This window comes from Lagenorhynchus albirostris, chromosome 2 (genome assembly GCF_949774975.1).
Source record: "Lagenorhynchus albirostris chromosome 2, mLagAlb1.1, whole genome shotgun sequence".
Classification (NCBI taxonomy): domain Eukaryota; kingdom Metazoa; phylum Chordata; class Mammalia; order Artiodactyla; family Delphinidae; genus Lagenorhynchus; species Lagenorhynchus albirostris.
In genome coordinates this window covers 143,555,592-143,580,965 of record NC_083096.1, presented here as the reverse complement: position 1 = coordinate 143,580,965, position 25,374 = coordinate 143,555,592, and the positions used below count along the sequence as shown (strand labels likewise).

At 36.5% G+C, this 25,374-nt stretch overlaps 1 protein-coding gene across 4 annotated transcripts in view; it reads right to left on the bottom strand.

Moving 5' to 3' along the window:
- The window catches only part of EPS15 (epidermal growth factor receptor pathway substrate 15), a 161,483-nt gene that overhangs the window by 94,880 nt on the left and 41,229 nt on the right, over positions 1-25,374 (bottom strand). For 2 of the 4 annotated variants that reach the window (XM_060140095.1, XM_060140096.1), the window contains exons 5-10: positions 24,816-24,911; positions 22,821-22,886; positions 21,541-21,666; positions 19,046-19,105; positions 1,758-1,958; positions 770-915 (exon numbers count right to left, since the gene is read on the bottom strand). In XM_060140095.1, coding sequence (XP_059996078.1) covers positions 770-915; positions 1,758-1,958; positions 19,046-19,105; positions 21,541-21,666; positions 22,821-22,886; positions 24,816-24,911 — 695 coding nt within the window. The remainder of the gene's footprint in view (positions 1-769; positions 916-1,757; positions 1,959-19,045; positions 19,106-21,540; positions 21,667-22,820; positions 22,887-24,815; positions 24,912-25,374) is intronic. The other 2 variants (XM_060140097.1, XM_060140098.1) reach the window with 1 other exon arrangement.

Genomic DNA, 25,374 nt, shown 5'->3' with positions numbered 1-25,374 from the left:
AGTACATAAAAAGTCTGGGCATAATGGCAAACCCATGACAGCTGCCATTTATTCAGCATAGTGCCTAGCCTAGGCACTTGAAAGTGGCAGCTATCACTAGCTACATATATTTAATCTTTCCCAGCCTTGGGTTCTTGTTCCTTTTAAAGCAGATCTGCTGTCCTTTGTTCTTTTCTAAGTTCCTCTTTGCAACTATATGGTTTCACTTCTGATGTTTGCTGCCCCTTGAAAACCTCATGATAACTAATCTCAGTATAGTCAGGTGGATTGGCAGCAGAAACACTATAAAAAGCATTTTCATTATATTATCTCATTTAATGTGAAATTCATTAGAGACACTAAAGTTTGTCATTTTTTAAGGACCAAGTGTATAGTTCCCACGTAAAGGTATAAAAGTATACATATACCCTATAGAAAGAATTATACAAGTATACCTTGAAGATTCTGGATTTGTTTTATATTGTTTAAATTTCAGAATTTTGGATTCTCTCTTAAAAACTGAAGTTTAATTAGCTGATATAAACCAATGCTGGATTTTAACATTCTAGTAACCATTAACTGACACTGTCAATCTAATAAAACTATAGGTAACCCATTCTCAAGCTTTTGTCCACTATCCAGAAGAAATCATCAGACTTAAATTTTTCTCTACAAAGAATTCTAAACAAAAACTGTCCTACTTACAAATGCCTAAAAATAAGAATCTACAAAACTAGAGTTGATACAAAACCATATTTGTTTTTTAAATCACTTAAATATTAAGTCTTACCAAATATGGGCTAGTAAGGCAGAAGGTAAACCTGTCTTCAGGAAGATTTCACGGACTTCCAATCCAGACACAAATCCATCCATATCTTTATCAGTTTTCAAGAAGATTTCATCATATTTAGCTTTTTCTGCAGGGGATACAACCCACTACAGGAAAAAAATATATATATAGTATTTCCACCAAAATGAAACAAACTTTGAAGTGTCCCTCTTTCAGCCCATGACAGTAACTTTCACAAATTCTGTGCAATTCTACCCCACTAACTATAGCAACAGTGTGTCACTTCCATCACACCCCAATTGAAATGCTGTGATGAAGAGAAAATTACAGAATAAAAATACAGGTTAGCTATAGGGACTGTACTTAAAGATGTCCATTTTACTTTTTTTTAAGTAATGAGTAAATTCAAGCACAGTTAACTCTTGACTTATGAATGACCACATTAAGATGCGTAACTAGGAGAGTCTACATAAACAAAAGATTCAGATAATTCTAAATCTCCATTTTTTTATAGTTTCATTCCCCGTTCTTAACTGTAGCCAAACTGGCTGATCTGCATATTCTGTCATTATTTTCCTTTACTCAACCTAACAAGAAGCAGGTTGTAGGGAAAAAAAGGCCTTGAACAACCCCAAATTGGAAAATTTGATCCCAAAGAATCAAGAGTTAACTAGAGATTAAACAAACAAAACATCTATTCACTTTGCCAGGGCAAGCATGCCAGATTAACATGGAGCATCTTCTTTCTCCAACTTTAATTCCAGGTAGATCAAGGCAAAGCCAATGAAACATCCATATGACCTAAGTAAGGCCAAATGCAGGAGAGGATTGTCTTCTCTAGGACATCACACTATATAGGTTCAACCAGAGGGAGCTCTGAATTTTTGATCCCTTTGATTGCTCCTTCTATCTTCATCAAGCAATCAACTGTTAAATGCCATGCATTTTGTTTTTTAAAAATAGTCCTTTAACACTGATAAATCTATACCTGTCTTAACGGTGCTTTGGTAGGTAAAATGCCTACAGGTGGTAAGGAGTGATAAGGTTCCTTGGCTGATGTTGAAGAGGGGATCAACCGCACAGAGCCTGATATACTGACCGTTTTCCTCTTAGAAGGTGGCACCAAGGCTGGAGGCAAGGACACTGGCACAGGTTCTTTCTCCAATGCGCAGTATACCAAAAACATGGCCTTCAAAACAGATGAACCAGGGTCATATATATTAAAATCATTTAACAACAACCACCCACGAACTGATTATTGCTCAAGAAAAAAGCATCTTCAAGCTGCCTCAAATCCTTTTATTAAGAAATTAGGCTGGGAAGGAAGAAAGAGGAAAAGAGGGAGAGATGAAAGGAAGGACGGAGAAAAGGAAATAAATCAAAACTAAGCAACTTTTAGGAAGATATCCTAAGCAGTAAAAACTTAGACACACACCCTTCAAGTAAAGGTCTTGTAATGTCAAAAGAAAACAACCTGGGGAAAAAAATATTTGCAAAGAAAGAATTAACTTCCCTAATATATAAAGAATACTTAGATATTAACAGAAGAAAACCACAAAATCCAGTAGGAAAATAGGCTAAGAGTATTAACAGATACTTTACAGAAAAGTATATATCACAAATGGCCCATCCTTTAACTTATAAAAATATGCTCACTTTCACTCGCAAGAAAATGGCAAGTTAAAACTATATGAAAATACCATTTTCCTTCTAATGGCAAAGGTCCAAAGTTTCATAACACAATTTGTTAGCTAGACTGGGCAAACAGGCACTCTCGTACATTGCTAGTGAGAGCTCAAACTGGTACCAAGACTACTGAATGGTACTCTGGCAACATCTACCAAATTACTTATTTCCCTTTTGGCTCAGAAATCTGACATCTGGGAGTCTATCCTCAGATATCCTCTACCTGCCTACACAGGAAATGCTGTATGAAATAGGTTTTTAATTATAGAATTGTTTGTATTAGCACCCAAGTGCTCATCAGCAAAGACTGGTTTAAAAAACTATGGTATACCCATACAATGAAATACTATCAAACAAACCAACCCCCCACCTGCCCAAGAAAAAGCAAATCCATGGGAAATATTCTGTATCTTAACTGTGGTGGTACCTTCACAGATATATACAATTGTCAAAACTCATCAAATTATATACTTAAATTGAATGCAGTTCATTGTATGTAAAGTAGTCCTTAATAAAGCTGACCAGAAAAAGAATCATGGAGCCCTCTGTGTCAAAAGATATCCAAGGGGCTTCCCTGGTGGCGCAGTGGTTAAGAGTCCGCCTGCCGATGCAGGGGACACGGGTTTGTGCCCCGGTCTGGGAAGATCCCACATGCCGCGGAGCGGCTGGGCCCGTGAGCCATGGCCGCTGAGCCTGCGCATCCGGAGCCTGTGCTCCGCAACGGGAGAGGCCACAACAGTGAGAGGCCCCAGTAACGCAAAAAAAAAAAAAAAAAAGATATCCAAGATACTATGTTAACATGAAAAAAGTATAGCGGTGAACAGTGTGTATGTATAATAATAGTGTGTAACCTTTATGGTAAGGGGATAATAATTATTCATATCTGTTTTCATTAAGAAATTCTATGAGGATAAACAAGAAAGGAAGGATAAATAAGAATATATAGAGTAGGTGTAAATGGAGCAGTTGAGGGCAAGGATGGGACTGACATTTTTTTCCACTGAATATCTTCTTATATTGTACTGATTTCTGAACCACGAGAATGTATTACCTATTAAAATTATTTTTAATTATTAAATACAAAAAACCCCACAAACTTTCTATTTCCAAAAGCTTGAAACTCCAGAAAGAAAACTACTTTCAACCAAATTCACAATATATGTAATATTATTTCATACTTTCAAACAAATTCACAATATATGTAATATTATTAGCTTGGCAATGAGCTAAAAGAAGTGACTAACATGCACATTAAAGGTCAGCATTCCTCTTGCTACAGATGGGAGTCATTTCCTGGAAAAGTGGACACTTGAAGCAAAAAAGCTATGTCAGCCATCTGCTGCCAACAGACAACACAGTTTTTCAAAGTTAAAAAAATATATTACTAAGTTCATGTTGCCTTGAAAATAATTTTCATGACAAAACTGAAGTAAAACACTTTTCCACCAAATAAAATAGAAAAAGTGAACAGTATACGGTTGAATTATGATTTTGTTTGTTTTCTTATTATATTGTACTTTATCCTAATCAAAGCATGTCACTGAAACAAACACAGCAACTAAATCAAATGATGTACAACGCTTGAAACCTGGCCAGCAACTAGTTTTTAAACTGAAATGTACTAGCAAATGCATTTGCACAGTTAGAGACAGACACTTAACTAAGAAGCATTTCATATATCTTTTTGATGATTTCAAGGTAAATGCATCAAAAATAAACCTAAGCTTACTCATGGACAGAGACAGCAGGGAAAGAGGGGACTAGATTCACTGTTGCAGTTAATTACCACTAGCTGTTCTCTTTCTGTGATTTTTTTTCATCCTCTATGCTTTTAGGGAGTATTTCTCAAATTTCTGGCCATTAGAATCACCTGGAGGGCTTGTTAAAACACAGGTTTTTTGACACAGCCCCAGAGATTCTTACTCAGTTGGTTTGAGGTACGGCCTGAGAATTTGCATTTCTAATATGTTAACTGGTGATGCTGACGTTGTTTATAGGAGACCATGCTTTGAGAACCAGTATTTTAGGAGTTTCCTAAGGAGTTTTGTTTGCTCGTTGGTCTACTCAGTCAGTTGAACTCCCAGTTTTAATTTCTAATAATAGCAAACTAGGATGAAATATCAGATGTTTGTTGTGTTTTCCAACTAATACACGTTTCCTTCATCAATTTAGTTCAACAAAACATTTACTGCAAAACTTCTAGCCAGCAGACACTGTGCTAGGCATTACAAATACAGAAGTGAAGAGATCTCTCTTTTTTTTTAAGAAGATGTTGGGGGTAGGAGTTTATTAATTAATTTATTTATTTTTGCTGTGTTGGGTCTTTGTTTCTGTGCGAGGGCTTTCTCTAGTTGTGGCAAGCAGGGGCCACTCTTCATCGCGGTGCACGGGCCTCTCACTATCACGGCCTCTCTTGTTACGGAGCACAGGCTCCAGACGCGCAGGCTCAGTAGTTGTGCCTCACGGGCCTAGTTGCTCCAGGGCATGTGGGATCCTCCCAGACCAGGGCTCGAACCCGTGTTCCCTGCATTAGCAGGCAGATTCTCAACCACTGAGCCACCAGAGAAGCCCCGAGATCTCTCATTTTTACAACCCAACAGAAGCAGCAAACATGTAAAAAGTTGATTTCAGTGCTATGTGAACATGTTGAGAAAGAGAAAGAGAGATGTGTAATAAATCTCCAAGTGCCAAAAACTCTTCATATAATGAGGATCCAACAAATGCTACTGACAAAAATTTAGACCACTTTCAGTCTAAGAACTTAACCTGACAGAAAAATTTAAGACTTAGTAAGAATGTAAAAACCAATAGATAGATAGGAAGACAGAATACCAGGTAAAAGGAGCATGAGTCTACCTCTCCAAAGAGTAGAGAAAGAAAGAGGGAAATTATAGTGAAGAAACCTGGCGAACACCACCTTAACCAAGTGATGAAGGTTAACATCACCAGTGAAGGCATGTGGATATCATGTAACCCCCCACCCCTGATAAATGCAACGAGAAAGATATTCTACATCTGTGATACTCTTTCCAAAAACCCATACCCCCAGTCTAATCATGAGAAAAACATCAGACATACCCAGCTAGTACTCCTAGACAATGTCAAAGTTATTAAAAAAAAAAAGCAACACTGAGAAACTATCATAGACTAGAGAGACTAAGCAGACATAGCAATTAAATGTAGTCTGGTAGCCTAGAAGGGATGCTGGGACATAAAGGAAACACTGGTGAAATGCATTTAAAGCCTAGAGTTCAATTAACAGTAATGTACCAATGTTGGTTTTAGTTTTGACATATGTACCATGGCAACGTAATATGTTAATAGTAGGGGAAGTGGGGTGAAGGGTACTGAGGAAATCTCTGTACTCTATCTGTAACCTTTCTGTAAATTTAAAACCATTCCAAAATTTAAAGTTTATTTTTTAAAAAACAAATAAACAAAAAAACAAAAACAGCATGATTGGGACTTCCCTGGTGGCGCAGTGGTTAAGAATCCACCTGCCAATGCAGGGGACATGGGTTCGATCCCTGGTCCGGAAAGATCCCACATGCCACAGAGCAACTAAGCCTGTGTGCCACAACTACTGAGGCTGTGCTCTAGAACCTGCTAGCCACAACTACAAAGGCCACGCACGGCAACTACTGAAGCCCACGCACCTCTAGGGCTCGCGTGCTACAACCACTGAAGCCTGCGTGCCTAGAGCCTGTGCTCCATAACAAGAGAAGCCACTGCAATAAGAAGCCCGTGCACCGCAACAAGAGTAGCCCCCGCTCGCCGCAACTAGAGAAAAGCCCACATGCAGCAACAAAGACCCAAGGCAGCAAAAAAAAAAAAAAAAAAAGCCCAGCATGATCTAGAAGGCCCAGGCTCAGCCCTGGCTCTGCCACTAACTGATCTGCTTAGAGGAGCTAATTTACAAAATCTTGTCCAACTCTAAAAATCTATGAAAAAGCATAAGCATAAGCTCATTTACCAAATAGTAAATTACTAGATTTAGGGGTCTTCCCTTTAAGTTTGAAAGCCATGGTTTCCGGCTCAATAAAACAAAGAACTATTTCATAGAATAGGACTGCATACTGGTGGAACTCATCCCAACAAAGGAAACAATAAACTTTAACATGATTATTAGTCACTTCCCTTGGTTCAATACCAAGACCATAATTTTATATACATTTTGAGTTTTCAAACAAATACCAGAGAGGAAAATTTGGCCGATTTGCAAAATGTCCCCTTAATGCCCTGTCAGAGACTCTCTCCTAACCTAAGTCAGAAGTAAAACTCAGGAAGATGTATTTCCAATATCCTTATTCTCTAATCATAGAATTCATCAATGAGCAAATAGAATACCAATAATAGTCACAGACATTTTAAAAAATCAACATTCAAGGATATAGAAATTATTTTTTAAATCCACTTTATTTTTGTGTGTATACATACACACATGCCCCTCTCAAAAGTCATTTTATGAACTACAGAAATGATTCCTGAAAGTAAGTCTTCAAAAGTCACTTTAGTTGTGGCCAGAACACCCAAGGCATGCTAAGGCCTGACCTTTACAAATTCAGTTAAAAAAAAACGAAAAAACCTCCAAGATATTCTAGATTATGGATTTTTAATTAAACCACTAGGTTTCAGAGAATATAAAAAAGCATTTACATTTGAAAAGAAATAAGGACCATTCATTAAAGATTCACAAGGCAAGAGAAGTTATACAAGTTAGAATATCTCACTAACTTCAACTTTATTTATTCCAATTAAAAAAGTAAACCGACCAAAAATCCCATCTACGCTATAAAAGGAAAGAAAGAATTTGGTTTGGTTAAGAATTTTTAAAGATAAGTCTTAAACATAAAGACTCAGGTTCAACCAAGTTCTGGTTCATTAGTGAAATAAGAAGTTACTCTTTTTAAAAATCCATATTGTAATTCAAGAAACCAAATTAGAATTTCTCATTAACTTCATTTTTATTTATTCCCATTCAAAAAATAAACATACACTTTGGCTTTGGGACAAATGCCTGCATGTGGCCACATGTGCAGGAGAAAAGAGCTCCTGTATGTGCCCCAACATCTGAGGAGGGCCATGCTGACTTTTATCCAGGATGTTTTTTTCTTAAATAGCAGCACAGAGCCTTCCTTTTTCTGAATGCTCCCACATGGTTTACGCTCTACTTTCTCAGGGTTTACCAAAGATGACTTATACAAGCTACATTAACAAGACCTGGTAACAGCGCTCTTGGGACCTCTGTGCTGTTCCTGCTGGAGCACCCAGTGAGGAAAACAAGACAAGATGGTGGAGTAGAAGACCTTGAGCTCACTCCTCCCATGAGAACACCAAAATCACAACTAACTGCTGAACAATCATCAATAAAAAAGACTGGAAACTACCAAAAAAAGATATGCTACATCCAAAGACAAAGAGGAAATCACAACAAGATGGTAGGAGGGGCACACTTGCGATATAATCAAATCCCATACCTCCTAGGTGGGTGACCCACAAACTGGAGATAATTATATCACAGAAGTTCTCCCACAGGAGTGAGAGTTCTGAGCTCCACAAGAGGCTCCCCAGCCTGGGGGTCTGGCATCGGGAGGAGGAGCCCCCAGAGCACTTGTCTTTGAAGGTCAGCGGGTCTTGATCACAGGAATTCCACAGGACTGGGGGAAACAGAAACTTCACTCTTGAAGGATGCACACAAGGTCTTATTACCAGGAACCAAGGCAAATGCAGTGAATTCACAGGAGCCTAGGCCAGACCTACCTGTTGGTCTTGGATGGTCTCGTGCAGAGGTGGGTGACTCTTTTTTGGGACATCAAAGCTGGTGGCAAACATACCCAGGAGTGAAGGCTGACATCTTACTTGGGACATTAACACCAAGACCTGGCCCCACCCAACAGCCTATAGGTTCCAGTGCTGGGGTGCCTCAGGCCAAACAACCAATAGGGCAGGAACACAGTCCCACCCATCAACAGACAGGCTACCTAAAGACTTCCTGAGACCATAGCCACCTCCAGACACGCCCCTTGACATGGCCCTGCCCATCAGAGGGCCAAGATCCAACTCTACCCACCAGCAGGCAGAGATATGCCCCTCCCACAGGAAGCTTTACCAGCCTCACCCACCAGTGGGCAGATACAAGAAGCAAGAAAAATACAGTCCCAGTGCCTGTGGAACTCAGCCTGCAAACAAAGGTCAGAACCTATCCCGGGACCAGCTGGTCCCTGGTCATTGGGTGATGAGAGGGGGCGTGTACTGCTGGGACACATACGACCTCCCCTACAGAGGGCCATTTCTCCAAGGTCAAGAAACATAACTAACCTTCCACATACATAAAAATACAGATAGAACCTTAGACAAAATGAGATGGCAGAGGAGTATGTTCCAGACAAAAGAACAAGATAAAACCCCAGAAAAACAACTAAGTGATGTGGAGATAGGCAATCTACCCAAGAAAGAGTTCAGAGCAATGATCGTAAAGATGATCCAAGAACTCAGGAAAAGAATGCATGCACAAAGTGAAAAGTTAAAAGAAGTTTTCAACAAAGAATTAGAAAAAATAAAGAACAACCAGAGTTGAAGAATACAATAATTGAAATAAAAAATAAACTAGAAGGAATCAACAGAAGAATAAATGAGGCAAAAGAATGGATAAGGGAGCTGGAAGACAGGGTGTTGGAAATCACTGCCACAGAACAGAATAAAGAAAAAAGTCTGAAAAGAAACGAGAACAGTTTAAGAGACCTCTGGGACAACATCAAATGCACCAACATTAACATTATAGGGGTCCCAGAAGGAGAAGAGAGAGAAAGGGCCTGAGAAGATACCTGAAGAGATAATAGCTGAAAACTTTCCTAACATGGGAAAGGAAGCAGTCACCCAAGTCCAGGAAGTGCAGAGAGTACCATACAGCATCAACCCAAGGAGGAACATGCCAAGACACATAGTAATCAAATTGACAAAAATGAAAGAGAAAGAAAAAATATTAAAAGCAACAAGTGAAAAGCAACAAATAACATACAAGGGAATCCCCATAAGGTTATCAGCTGACTTTTCAGCAGAAATTCTGCAGCCCAGAAGGGAGTGGCATGATACCTTTAAAGTAATGAAAAAGAAAAACCTACAACTGAGAATACTCTACCCAGCAAGGCTCTTTTTCAGATTTGATGGAGAAATCAAAAGCTTTACAGACAAGCGAAAGCTAAAAGAATTCAGCACCACCAAACCAGCTTTATGAAAAATGCTAAAGGAACTTCTCTAGGTGGAAAAGAAAAGGCCAAAATGAGAAACAAGAAAATTACGAAATGGGAAAGCTCACTGGTTAAAGCAAACCTACAGTAAAGGTAGGAAATCATCCACACACAAATATGATATCTAAAACAAAAATTGCGAGAAGAGGAGAATACAAAAGCAGGATATCTGAAATGCACTTGAAATAAAAAGATCAGCAACTTAAAACAATCATGGAAATATATATAGACTGCTATACCGAATCCTCATGGTAACCACAAACCAAAAATCTATAATAGATATACACACATGTAAGAAAAAAGGAATCCAAGCACAACACTAAGGAAGGTCATCAAATCACAAGAGAGACGAGAACAAAAGAGGAAAGGCAGAAAAAAGACCTACAAAGACAAACCCAAAACAATTAACAAAATGGCAGTAAGAACATACATATCAATAATTACCTTAAATGAAAATGGATTAAAAGCTCCAACCAAAAGACAAAGACTGGCTGAATGGATACAAAAACAAGACCCAAATATATGCTATCTACAAGAGACCCACTTCAGATCTACAGACACATACAGACTGAAAGTGAGAGGATAAAAAAAGGTATTCCCTGTAAATGGGAATCAGAGGAAAGTTGGAGCAGCAATACTCAAATCAGACAAAATAGACTTCAAAATAAAGAATGTTACAAGAGACAAGGAAGGACACCACATAATGATCAAGGGATCAATCCAAGAAGATATAACAATTATAAATATATATGCACCCAACACAGAAGCACCTCAATACATAAGGCAACTGCTAACAGCTATAAAAGAGGAAATCAACAGTAACACAATAATAGTGGGGGACTTTAACACCTCACTTACACCAATAGACGTAGCATCCAAAATGAAAATAAATAAGGAAACAAGCTTTAAATGACACAACAGACCAGATAGATTTAATTGATATTTATAGGACATTCCATCCAAAAACAGCAGATTACGATTTCTTTTCTCAAGTGCGCATGGAACATTCTCCAGGATAGATCGCATGCTGGGCTACAAAGCAAGCCTCGGTAAATTTAAGAAAACTGAAATTGTATCAAGCATCTTTCCAATCACAACCCTATGAGATTAGAAATCAACTACAGAAAAAGACTGCAAAAAACACAAACACATGGAGGCTAAACAGTATGCTACTAAACAACCAACGGATCACTGAAGAAGACAATGAGGAAATAAAAAAATATCTAGAGACAAAAGAAAATGAAAACACGACGATCTAAAACCTAACAGATGCAGCAAAGGCAGTTCTATGAGAGAAGTCTACAGCAATACAAGCTTACCTCAGGAAACAAGAAAAATCTCAAATAAACAACCTAACCTTACAGCTAAAGCAACTAGAGAAATCAGAACAAACAAAACCCAAAGTTAGTAGAAGGAAAGAAATCATAAAGATCAGAGCAGAAATAGAGACCAAAAGAAAAAAAAAAAAAGATCAACAGAACTAAAACCTAGTTCTTTGAAAACATAAACAAAATTGATAAAACTTTAGCCAGACTCATCAAGAAAAAAAGGAACAGGGCACAAATCAGTAAAATTAGAAATGAAACAAGACAAATTACAACAGGCAACACAGAAATACAAAGGACCATAAAAGACTACTACAAGCAAACATATGCCAATAAAATGGACAACCTAGAAGAAATGGACAAATTCTTAGAAAGGTACAATCTCTGAAGACTGAACCAGGAAGAAGTAGAAAATATGAACAGACCAAATACAAGCACTGAAATTGAATCTGTGATTGAAAAACTCCCAACAAAGTCCAAGACCAGATAGCTTCATAGGTGAATTCTATCAAAAATTCAAAGAAGAGTTAAGACCCATCCTTCTGAAACTATTTGAAAAAATTGCAGAGGAAGGAACACTTCCAATCTCATTCTATGAGACCACCATCACCCTGATACCTAAACCAGATGAAGATACCACAAAAAAAGAAAATTACAGGACTTGCCTTGTGGTCCAGTGGGTAAGACTCCATGCTCCCAATGCAGGGGGCCCAGGTTCGTTCCCTGGTCGGGGAACTAGATCCCGCATGCATGCTGCAACTAAGAGTTCGCATGCCGCAACTAAGAAGTCTGCATGCTGCAACTAAGAGTCCGCATGCCACAACTAAGAAGCCCACATGCTGCAATGAAAATCCCACATTCTGCAACTAAGACCTGGAGCAGCCAAAATAATAAATAAATAAATAAAAGAAAATTACAGGCCAATATCACTGATGAACACAAAAATCCTCAACAAAATACTATTAAACCAAATCCAACAATACATTAAAAGGATCATATATCATGATGAAGTGGGATTTATCCCAGGGATGCAAGGATTTTTCAATATACACAAATCAATCAGTGTGATACACCACATTAACAAACAGAACACTAAAAACCGTATGATCAGCTTAATAGATGCCAAAATAGCTTTTGACAAAATTCAACATCCATTTATGGTAAAAACTCTCCAGAAAGTGGGCATAGCAGGGACCTACCTCAACATAATAAAGGCCATATATGACAAATTCACAGGCAACATCACACTCAATGGTGAAAAGCTGAAAGCATTTCCTCTAAGATCAGGAAAAAGACAAGGATGTCCACTCTCACCACTGTTATTCAACACAGTTTTGGAAGTCCTAGCCACAGCAATAAGAAAAGAAAAAGAAATAAAAGGAATTCATACTGGAAAAGAAGTAGTAAAACTGTCACTGTTTGCAGATGACATGATATCATACATATCATACATTTATCATAGAAAAATCCTAAAGACACTACCAGAAAACTACTACAGCTCATCAATGAATTCAGTAAAGGCGCAGGATACAAAGTTAATACACAGGAATCCATTGCATTTCTGTACACTAACAAAGAAAGGTTAGAAAGAGAAATTAAGTAAACAATTCCATTTACTATTGCATCAGAAAGAATAAAATACCAGGAATAAACCTACTTAAGGAGGCAAAAAACCTGTAATCCAAAAACTGTAAGTATCTGATGAAAGAAATCAAAGATGACACAAATAAATGGAAAGATATACCATGTTCTTGGATTGGAAGAATCAATATTGTTAAAATGACTATACTACCCAAGGCAATCTACAGATTCAATGCAATCCCTATCAAATCACCAAAGGCATTTTTAACAGAACTAGAACAAAAAATTTTTTAAATTTATATGGAAATACAAAAGACCCTGAATAGCCAAAGCAATCTTGAGAAAGAAAAACGGAGCTGGAGGAACCAGGCTCCCTGAGTTTAGACTATACAACAAAGCTACAGTAATCAAAACGGTATGGTACTGGCACAAAATCAGAAATATAGATCAATGGAACAGGGTAGAAAGCCCAGAAATAAACCCATACACATACGGTCAGCTAATCTACAACAAAGGAGGCAAGAATACGCAATGGAGAAAAGACAGTCTCTTCAATAAGTGGTGCTGGGAAAACTGGACATCTACAAATAAAAGAATGAAATTAAAACAATCTCAGGACTTCCCTGGTGGCCCAGTGGTAAAGAATCCACCTTCCAAGGCAGGGGACACAGGTTTGATTCTTGGTCGGGGACCAAGATCCCACATGCCGCAGGGCAATTAAGCACACGCACCACAACTACTGAGCTCATGTGCCTCAACAAGAGAGCCTGCATGCTGCAAACTACAGAGCCCACGCACTCTGGAGCCCGCACGCCACTAGAGAGAGAAAACCCACACACCACAACCAGAAAAAAGCCCACATGCTGCAACTAGAGAGAAGCCCACACACAACTAGAGAGAAGCCCACGTGCTGCAATGACGACCTGACACAGACATAAATAAATTAATTAATTAAATAAATTTTTTAAAAAATCAGAACATTCTCTAACACCATACCATACACAAAGATAAACTCAAAATGGATTAAAGAACTAAATGTAAGACCTGAAACCATAAAACTCCTAGGGGAAAACACAGGCAGAACACTCTGACACAAATTGCAGCAGTATCTTGTTGGATCCGTCTTCTGGAGTAATGGAAATAAAAACAAAAATAAACAAATGGGACCTAATGAAACTTAAAAGCTTCTGCATAGCAAAGGAAACCAGAAACAAAACAAAAAGACAACCTATGGAATAGGAGAAAATATTTGCAAACAATGTGACCAACAAGGGATTAATCTCTAAAATATACAAACAGTTCATATAGCTCAATATCAAAGAAAAAACAACCCAATCAGAAAATGAGTAGAAGACATAAACAGACATTTCTCCAAAGAAGACATACAAATGGCCAAAAGGCACATTTAAAGATGCTCAACATCGCTAATTATTAGAGAAATGCAAATGAAAACTACAATGAGGTATCACTTTACACTGGGCGTATTGGCCAACAACAAAAAGTCTACAAATAAAAGATGCTGGAGAGGGTGTGGAGAAAAAAGAACCCTCCTACACTGTTTGTGGAAATGTAAACTGGTACAGCCATTACAGAGAACAGTATGGAGATTCCTTAAAAACTAAAAATAGAGCTACCATATGATCATACAATCCCACTACTGGGCACATATCTGGAGAAAAACATAATTTGAAAAGCTGAGTGCACCCCAATGTTCACTGCAGCACTATTTAAAATAGCCAAGACATGGAAGCAACCTAAGTGTCTACTGACAGATGAATGGATAAGGAAGATGTGGTGTACATATACAATGGAATATTATTCAGCCATAAAAAAGAATGGAATAATTCCATTTTCAGTGACACAGATGGACCTAGAGATTATCATACTAAATGAAGTAAGTTAGACAAAGACAAATACCATATGATATCACTTATGTCTGGAATCTAAAAAAATGATACAAATGAACGTATTTACAAAACAGAAAAGACTCACAGACATAGAAAACAAACTTATGGTTACCAAAGGCGGGGGTATAAATTAGGAGTTTTAATTAGGATTAAAATATACGTACTACTATATATAAAATACATAACCAACAAGGACCTACTGTATAGCATAGGGAATTATGTTCAATATCTTGTAATAACCTATAATGGAAGAGAATGTTGAAAAAGAATATATATATTTATATATATATGTATAACTGAATCACATTGCTGTACACCTGAAACTAACACAACATTGTAAATCAACTAGATTTCAATAAAAAATTCTTTTTTAATATTTATTTATTTATTTGGCTGCGCCAGGTCTTAGCTGCGGCCCGTGGGATCTTCGTTGCCAGTGTGGGATCTCCGTTGTGGCATGCGGGATCTTTAGTTGTGGCATGTGGGATCTTTAGTTGCGGCATGCAAACTCTTAGTTGTGGCATGTAGGATCTAGTTCCCTGACCAGGGATCGAACCCAGGCCCCCTGCATTGGGAGCATGGAGTCTTAGCCACTGGACCACCAGGGAAATCCCTCAATAAAAATTTTTTTAAATAAAATATAATAAACACAGAGCAGATACTGGGTCTTTAAAACAAACATAAAGCACCATTTTATCTAAAAGAAAATGGGGGGACTTCCCTGGTGGTCCAGTGCTTAAGACTCCATGCTCACAATGCAGGGGGCCCAATTCCTGGTCAGGAAACTAGATCCCACATGCCACAACGAAGAGTTCACATGCCACAACGAAGAGTCCACATGCCACAACTAAAGATCCCACATGTCACAACTAAAAAGATCCCACATGCCGCAACTAAGAGCCCACGTGCCACAACTAAAGATCCCACATGCCGCAACAAAGACCACACATGCAGCAATGAAGATCCCATGTGCCGCAACTAAAACCCAGTGCAGCCAAATAAATAAATAAATATTAAAAGAAAATGGGTTAAGAGGACTTCCCTGGTGGTCCAGTAGTTAAGAATCCACCTGCCGATGCAGGGGACGCAGGTTCAATCCCACTAAGATCCCACATGCCATGGGACAACTAAGCTCACATGCCACGACAACTAAGCCCATGCACTCTAGAGCTCATGTGCCACAACTAGAGAGCCCACATGCCACAACTACTGAGCCTGCATGCTCTGGCACCTGCGCGCCGCAACTAGAGAGCCCATGTGCCACAACTAGAGAGCCCATGAGTGCAACTGCTGAGTCCACGTGCCACAACTAGAGAGAAGTCCACGTACTGGAACAAAGAGCCCGAGCACCACAATGAGAGACTCCGCATGACACAATGAAGATCCCGCATGCTGAAACTAAGAGCCCACAAGCCAAATAAATAAATAAATATTTTTTAAACAGGTTAAGAATTTTAGAGTTAAATCTTAAGCATAAATACTCTCATGTTCAATAGTTTTGATTATGTAAAATAATACATAACAAGTAAGGAAAAAATACTACGTTATACTTCAACAAACCAAAAATTGGCAAGTATAAATTTTCATAATCCAAAAGAACTGATCATATGAATAAGTACATTATCTTTACTTATTTAGGAACATAATTTAAAATGTTTATAGAGTTTAGTTAATCTACTGTTGCAAAAGCATTTAAAAAATTACTTCAATTTGCAAAGGAACTCTTAAAATTCAGTTTTTAAAAATACTGATGCTAAATAAAGGTCAGTGACTTGCAGGCTCAGGTACATTGGCTCTGTTGTAGTAATTAAAATTTTTTTAAATAGTATGGACTATATTGCCTCAGTCACGAAAGTAAAAAGATGGAAAAAGATTTATCAGGCAAATTCTACCAGAAGAATGCTAGTGAGACTATTAATACTGACAAAAGGAAATTAAATTAAAATTGACAAAGGAAATCCTAGAACCAAAAGAATTAAATTAACTGAGTAAAATCTAGAATTTTAGTTACAAAAAATGTTCTAAAATCTTCTGAGGTTGGGAGGTGAAGGAGAAAGAAGTGAAAATAATCTAAAGGTCTTATTTTACTTGAATGAGGGCTAACAATCTTTTTTTCAAATACTGGAGCAATAAGTATGGTAAGTACAAGGAAGGGTGTATTAACCATTAATGAAACAGACATTATAACAGAATTTCCAAATTGATTAGAGGGGGGAAATGAATGAATCACAACTTGATAACTAGCAACAATAAGGAAGAGGAAAAAAGAGAAAATAATAATGTAAAATAAATAGGATCTGGTAGGGGGAATAAAATCAATACACAGCTCATTATCTTAAAAGACAAAAACTGTCAAATTAGGTAAAAAATTAAAATCGGCAGTGACATTTTTAAGAGATACATTTTAAGCATTAGAAACATCAAGTAATCCAAATAAAAAGAGAGCAGAAGCAGTATTAATATAACACAAGCTGGAATTCAAAATTAAAGGCACTAAGCAGGATAAAGTTGGAAAAAATTTCTGAGGAATGCACACAGAAGGAAATCAAACATGGCAAAATGGTTAAAATTAGTAAATCTAGGAGAAGGTATATGGATGTTCATTAATTTTTTAAGTAGTAATTTCCTACAAATGTGTGTTTATTCTTAAATTATTCTTTTAATGAAAATTTACTTTCATTACAAAAGAAAAAAAAGTTGCCTAGGAGAAGGCTTCAGGGCATAAGGTAAACTGTGTTTACTCACTTACCTCAGGAAATACTACTGTTTTAGCAAATGAAGATAATGCTATTGTCTACCTAGCTTAACTATGCTTATACAAATGCTCCTTTGAAATTTTTAATTTTTGTCTTTATAAGGAAAAAATTTTCTGTTTCTGTATATATTTTTTCAAATGTGATAAGATGTGTTCTGCCTATTTTGTTTCGCTCCTAGGATATAAACAGAATAAAATTTATGAAAGGGCAAAAAGAAGAAAACTAAGGACAAAGAGAAACTGAAGTGTAGTCAATAAAATCAGTATAATGGATTTACAGAAGTCTAATATCTTCTGAACAGAAATGTTGACATATCTAGGAAACACATGTACAAACAGGTTGCAACCTTGGCAACAAAGAAAACCTCAACAAAATTTTAAAGACCACATTCACCAGCCAAAATCTAATCAAGCTGAAAGTATATACAAAGGTAACAAAAACCAAACAAACTTAACTACTTTGAAATTAAAAAGCATATTCCTAAACAGATGACCAAGGAAAATTTAAAAATTATCTAAAAAGGAGTGAAAAGGAGAACACTGTACCAATATCTATGGAATCCAGCTAAATCTGTATTTAGAGGAAAATACGTCCTTTAAATGTTTTCCATATTAAAGATGATAAAAAACAAAGGGACTTAGTACTTTTCTTCAGAAATTTTTTAAAAAGTAAATCAAAACAAACTGGAAAGAAGGAATTAAGATAAAAGTGGAAAAGAATGAAACAAAGTCAAAACATAATAGAAAAGATAAATAAATCCAAAAGATGGCTCTTTTAAAAGATCAATAGGCCAGAAAAAATCCAATTAAACAAAGAATGAGAAGAAGCAAAAATACATAAGATTTGGAAACATAAAGGAACCCAACCATAAACCCAGAAGAGATTAAAGAATAGTGCAATCTGTGGCAAATCTGAAAGTCAAAGCAATGGACAAGTTCTTAGCAAAATAGAGAAAATTTGAAAAGATTAATTTCCAAATAAGAGATTCAAGGGAGGATTAGAGATTTACAGTTCATGAGTTCACAGCAGAGTTTTTTTGTTTGTTTGTTTTTTGTTTTTTTGCTGTACGCAGGCCTCTCACTGTTATGGTCTCTCTCGTTGCAGAGCACACGCTCTGGACGCGCAGGCTCAGCAGCCATGGCTCACGGGCCCAGCCGCTCTGCAGCATGTGGGATCTTCCCGGACCGGGGCACGAACCCGTGTCCCCTGCATCCGCAGGCGGACTCTCAACCACTGCGCCACCAGGAAAGCCCCCACAGCAGAGTTTTATCTAACCTTTAAGGAAGCCATGAAAACAACTCTATGCAGAATTAACTAACCAGTTACTAAGGATAACATGTCTTCAGACAAGATGTCAAAACTTTTTCTGCCTTCATAAATGACGTGAAACTATTATGTTATTCATCTTTTCCTTTAATCAAATAAATGTGAAAATTCAGGGATATATTTGAAGTAAAGTCATTCCACAGCAGAAGTAGGTACTGAGATGCCTGGTCACGTTGAGATTCAAAAGATTATACTCAGCATCTTTAGAGTACATTATCCAAAGCATGTATTCTTATGTACCTTAAAGTCAAATAAAATGAAGATGGCAAAAACATTCATTATCCATTTGTTTAATAATATTTATTGAATACCTATAAATTCTAGGTAAATACAGTCATACAATCAATTTTAAGAGAAATGTAGTTTACCTCTAAAGATAAAAAGGGGAAATTTTCACTTGAGAAAACCATTAAGATGTTTAAGATTTCGAAAGCATTATGTTACTTACAACTGCAAACTCATCTCTGTCAAGCATTCCATCATGGTCAATATCACTCAACTCCCAAACCTTAAAAAGAAAAGAATTAGGAAAGATTAACATTCTTTCATTTCACGTGCTAACTGTACACATCCAATACCTAAATGGAGGAAAAAGTTTTGCCTAAACATTATAACATCTATTTCTCTGAGAAATTTCAATTATGCTGACCATTTTATTAAATCACTATTACATGCTATATTAACATTACTGTAAAAAGAAATAATAATTCTTAATACCAAGTATTTTTAAACAGAAATTCCTTTGCAAATTTTTAAAGAAAATATTTTGTTCCTCTCAAGTAAGAAAACAATTATGTAACACAGTACTTTAAACAACTATAATGCTTTTTCAAAAACAACATCTCAGTTAATTCATGCAACAACTCCATGTGGTACCATAAAACCTGTTTTAGACCTGAGACTGCATGAATTATCTAGGATCATACAACTATTATTAAATAACAGAATCAGTTTTCAATGTGAAGACTTCCAACCAAGTCCATTATTGTTTTCCCTATAATACAGAACGTCTAATCATCTGAAATAAGTGTCCAATGAACACTCTATTATTAATCATTAGCCAACTAATGTCCAGGGCATACAAAATAAATATAAAATCTAAAAGGCCCTGGTATATTTGGTCTAACTCTAGAGTAGAATCCATAGCTTTAGACCAGCTATAAACTATGTTAAATCCTTGAAATGAAGGTATTAAAGATATTCAACAAAATTTTACTTGGGACAGGAAGAGAAGGTATACTGGTAAGAGACAGGAGTGAAAATAAGCAAGTGCCTGGTCACTGAATGCCTTGGAGTTTAGACTTTTTCCTAAATGCAATGGGAAGCTACCTAAGAGGGTAACTTTTAAGTAAAAAATAACAAGATTATATTTATAGTTTAGAAATCTCACACAGATCACACAATAGAAAAATAATTAATGAAAAACAATATTAGAAAACAGCTTTTAAATTAATATTTATTGAGTACCTAAACTATACAACACTGATCCAGTAGTACTGGTGTTGTGGTAGCAAGTCGTTATCATCAGGATCATGGCAGCTAGCGTTCAAAGAGTATGTACCAAGCACTGTGCTAGGTACTTTTATATACATTATCGCATTTAATTTGTATAACCCTACAAACTGGGAACCAGGCTAATTTTAAAGATTAGAAAACTGAGACATGGTTTTCTAATGATTTGCCCAAGGTCATACAGTTAAGAAATGGTGTAACCAGGGTTTGACCCCATGTAGTCTGACTAAGCAAGGAGTTAAAGAAAGGACTAGAGGTTTAATGAGAGTAGATAAGGTTTGAAATATAAAGAAGGGTATTGAGAAATCATGATGGAAACAGCACAAGAGTGGCTGCAGTATGGAAAACCCAGCTGAAGATCATGAAATTATGATGATACCAATCTTACTAGACTTTCTCAGTAGTCTGAATGCAACCAGAGAGAAGGCAGATAATTAGCTTCATGCAAGGTTGGATTTTCACCAGGCAGAAGAAAAGTTAGAAAACACAGCAAAGGAAGCTAAGGATACTGACATGAAACAGTGGACCAAAAAAATCCAGGACGGATGAGGAAAAAGTAAATTCAAAAGATGGGGAAAATAAAAGAGTCTGATTTAAAGGTCTTGATGAGGCTGGGCTTCCTGGGGGCACAGTGGTTAAGAATCTGCCTGCCAATTCAGGGGACACGGGTTCGAGCCCTGGTCCTGGAAGATCCCACATGCCACAGAGCAACTAAGCCTGTGCGCCACAACTACTGAGCCTGCGCTCTAGAGCCCTTGAGCCACAACTACTGAGCCCATGTGCTGCAACTACTGAAGCCTGCATGCCTAGAGCCCGTGCTCCACAACAAGAGAAGCTACCGCAATGAGAAGCCCGTGCACTGCAACGAAGAGTAGACCCCGTTCATCACAACTAGAGAAAGCTCGCAAGCAGCAGCGAAGACCCAACGCACCCGAAAATAAATAAATAAATATGTTTTTAATTAATAAAAATAAAGAAATAAAGGTCTTGATGAGGTCAAAGAATTAGTCTTGCAAGTATCTAGGAAAGAAATCTAGAAAGACAAGAAGTTCTCTTCAGAGAGTAGAATTTATGATTTCAGAGATGAAACTATTGCTTTAACCAGGCTGTATGATACAGCCACAGAGTAAATGGCAGATGCAGAATACTGATGGTCTCTGGAAATTAAATCAAGGAATTCGGAGGTCAGAGCATACAGCTCAAAGAAAAAAGGATCTACATAAAAGGACTATATATAGCTAATTTCAAACACTCATATGTTAGAGGGAATAATCAAAGAAAGAAAGAAATTGGCAATAATTTTATATATTAAGTTAAAACACAAAAAATTCTATAATACAACTTCAAAGTAAGATCTATGTGTTTTTAAGTGTTCCTGGTAGATACAAAATTAAAATACATAAAAATTACATTTAGAATTTAATATCTTACTCTTCCAAGAATATCCACAGGTAACTTAGAGTTGAGCAACACTGGTTTCACTTTATCACCAGACAGAAATCCGTTCACTGGGCTTAAACTATCAAAAATTGCATCATATTTGGCCTTATCTTCAGACTATAATACAAAGAAGATCAAAGTTAAATAATGGTGAAAGGAATTTAACTGCATTTTTAAAAATTGAGTCCTCAAAGAATAGACAACATTTTTAAAACTATCATTTAAAAAACATTTTTCACTTTCATCAAAATATATTATAGTAAATAATAATTTAAAAGTTACTCCACTCAAAAGTCTAGAATCCCCTCCATCCCTTTTGTAGCTGGAATACTATCTTTGCCCTTCTACTGTTAGGTTAAAATCAAAAGATTTTAGTGATCAGAGGGCTTTGAGAAGAGCATCTAGTCCAACCCTCTCACTCAAACAGATCCAAAGCAAAACAGTAACTTTTATAAGAACACATAGCTAGTTAGTGACATTCTATGACTTTCTAAACATGGTATTTAGTTACATTTCAAACTCAAACAAATTAAAAAAAAAAAAAAGGAAATCATTGCCACAGAAATAGACATCAAGTTTCCCCCATTTTTCCCAAAGCAAGATTTCTTTTTATCAATAACAAGGTATTTTCTAAAATCCCAGAAAGTTATTTGTATAACATAAAAACTATTGTTCATGATTTTCCAAGTCAAGGCCAGATCCTTACACTTTTTAAAGTTAATAGCATACAAGCAGACACAGCCATACAAACCAAAATGGTTTTCTGACAAAACTGTACACATCTATTACAGGTTATTTGATCTGCTATATTCTATTTTAAAATTACGATTTTTAAAATTTGATAAGATAGCTATAACCATTTTGGTGCCTCCAAATAACTGTAATGCAAAATACCCATTTTAGAAAAAGATTTCATAAAGAAGTGTTTTAGAGCCATAAAGAGAATTAATTAAGTAGAACTTTTCAAACAAGAAATAGTACCAGTGGGGTAAACTACCTATTCATCAAATATTTTAGTTAATACAAGATTATGAGATCATCATTTTTAGTTTACACTATAACAGAAATGAGATTAAGCCAATACTAACTGTCACAAAATGACTAACAGAGCTGCAACATCCCTCAAGCAATTTCTAGTACCAGTATTTCCTCCACAGTAAAAAATGAATGTCTAATGCAGACTGCAATATATTTTGGAAGTAGGGGGAAAGGACTATGTAGGTAGGAAGTAAAGTGAAGTAAAAGAGAGAACAGTTACAAAGTTTACTTACTTTTACAGCCCATGGGAGCTCAGCTGCAGAAGTTCTGCTGATTAGCAAAGGACTACTGGTATCATGCTAAAAAGGAAAATATAGCACATGAAGGGCTGAAATCCTCACATCAATAAACAATGAGGAGAAAATAATCTTTGGATTTAAAAATACTCAGACAAAATGTTGGATCTCAATGCCCAAAGGACACTATTTTACATTAACTCTATTAGACCTTCATCTGAGTACAAATGAAACAAAAACTGAGTACGCTGAGTTAGTGGAGCTAACTAAATGACTAAATGACTGTGGAGCACTAAAACATGTAAGTCTTATAGAAGAAATCCTATTACAACTGAAATCAAGATAAAGATATCTGAATGTAACAAAAATATTTATGGCCCTGTTAACTGATCACTTTTTCCCTACACTATTTAAGGAAAGCTGACTGGAACAAGAATTCAATTTAAGATTTCTAAGTTAGAAGTACATGAACCTATCAACACCCTGTCCAAGTTATTATGTTTATTTGCTTGTAGAGACAGATGAATATGTTTGAAAATTTTTTATAATAGTATATAGTTAGGCAACAAATCCCTAATTAACCCTCTGACTCCACAACTAAACTTCAAAGTACAGAAATTCTCAAAACTGAAGTTAAATTCATAATACTCAGACAAAATACTAAAATACTGAATTTAAAAACAAGCAAGAAGAGCTGTGAAACTTCTGAAAAAAAGCAGTAGGGTGGGAAGGACTAGCCCTATCAGATATAAATTACCAAATATGATAATTGAAACAATGTGAGATCAGCATATGGATAAACAGATCAATGGGTATGAACAGAAAAAATCCAGAAAAAAACCAAAATACATATGAGAATTCAGCACATGATTGAGGCGGCATTTCAAATCGGTATGGAAAAGATTGATTATTCAATAAACTGTATTAAGTCTAAAAGGTAGCCGTCTTGAAGAAACATACATTTGAATCCATACACATACCTTACATCAGGACTAATGTAAATGTGAACAAAGAAACCATTAAAAAACTTAAATCCTAATAATTCATTTACATTAAAAACAATGACTTCTTTACGGAAAAAAAAATCACCACAAAGACCACAAAGTCAAAAGACAAATGGCAAACTGGGAGAAAATATTTGCAACTCATATAGACAAAGAACTGTTTCCCTAATATATAAAAAGCCTCTAGAATTCAATAAGAAAAGACAAACAACCAAAGAAAAATGGACAAAGGTTACGGACATTTCACATAAAGGCAATGTAAATGGCTCATAAGCATGAGAAAAACTACTCAACTTCACTCCATAAAACCAAAAGGACGAATTAAAACTACCCATTTGTCACCTATCAAATTGACAAGGACCAAAAGTTTGCCAACAGTATGTTAGCAAAAGTACACTCAACCAATTGTTGGTGGGACTGTGAACTAATACAACCACTATGGAAGACAAGTAGATATTATATGTGAAAATTACAATGCACGAACTTTTGAAACAGCAATTCCACTTCTGAGAAGTTACACATATATTTCTGCACATGCAAAGTGACACAGATTCAAGGTTATTATTCATCGCAGCATGTTTTAAATAATAAAAGACTGGAAGCAAGCTAAAAGCCTACCAATAGGAAGTTAAATAAATTAAGGTAAACAGAAGCACGGAAATACTATCCAGCTGTAAAAAAGAATGAGGAAGCTTTTATGTAAAGATCTCCAAAACATATCAAGTTATTTAAAAAGGCATAGAATCATGTGTATAGTATGCTACAATTAATGTAAACTGAGGATATAGGTATTTATATGTCTTTATATACACATAAAATAACTGGAAGATACACAAGAAACTAATAACAGCAGTGGCCATAAGAAAGAAAATCGGGTAGCTGAGTGATAGGGGTTGAGGGAAAAATTTTTTAATATAGTAAATTTTAATTTTCAAATCATGTGGTATCATTTTTAAAAATACAATTTAAATTTAAAAGCATTTCTTACAAATCTTGGTGGAGGAACAGCCAGGTTCAAACTACTCAGTGAAACCTCCAATCCATTCTGGGCACATGCCACAAGACGCAAAGCAACAAAGAATTCCTGAGAAAGAAAAGTATGAATGTTAAGAGCATTATCTATCTATCCATTCATCCATCCATCCATCTATCTACACACATACCTTTAATCTGAAAATATAAAACAATTCACAACTACTCCAAGATTTTTATGTTGCAGCAAATATAACGGCACATTTGCTTGAAAAACTTGCTCTAGGGCTTCCCTGGTGGCGCAGTGGTTGACAGTTCGCCTGCCGATGCAGGGGACACGGGTTTGTGCCCCGGTCCGGGAAGATCCCACATGCCGCGGAGCGGCTAGACCTGTGAGCCATGGCCGCTGAGCCTGCGTGTCCGGAGCCTGTGCTCCGCAACGGGAGAGGCCACAAAAGTGAGAGGCCCGCGTACAGCAAAAAAAAAAAAAAAAAAAAAAAAAAAACTTGCCCTAAAATCAAGAAGAGATCTATGTACAAAGATATTCCTAATATTGTAAATAGCAAAAAATATTA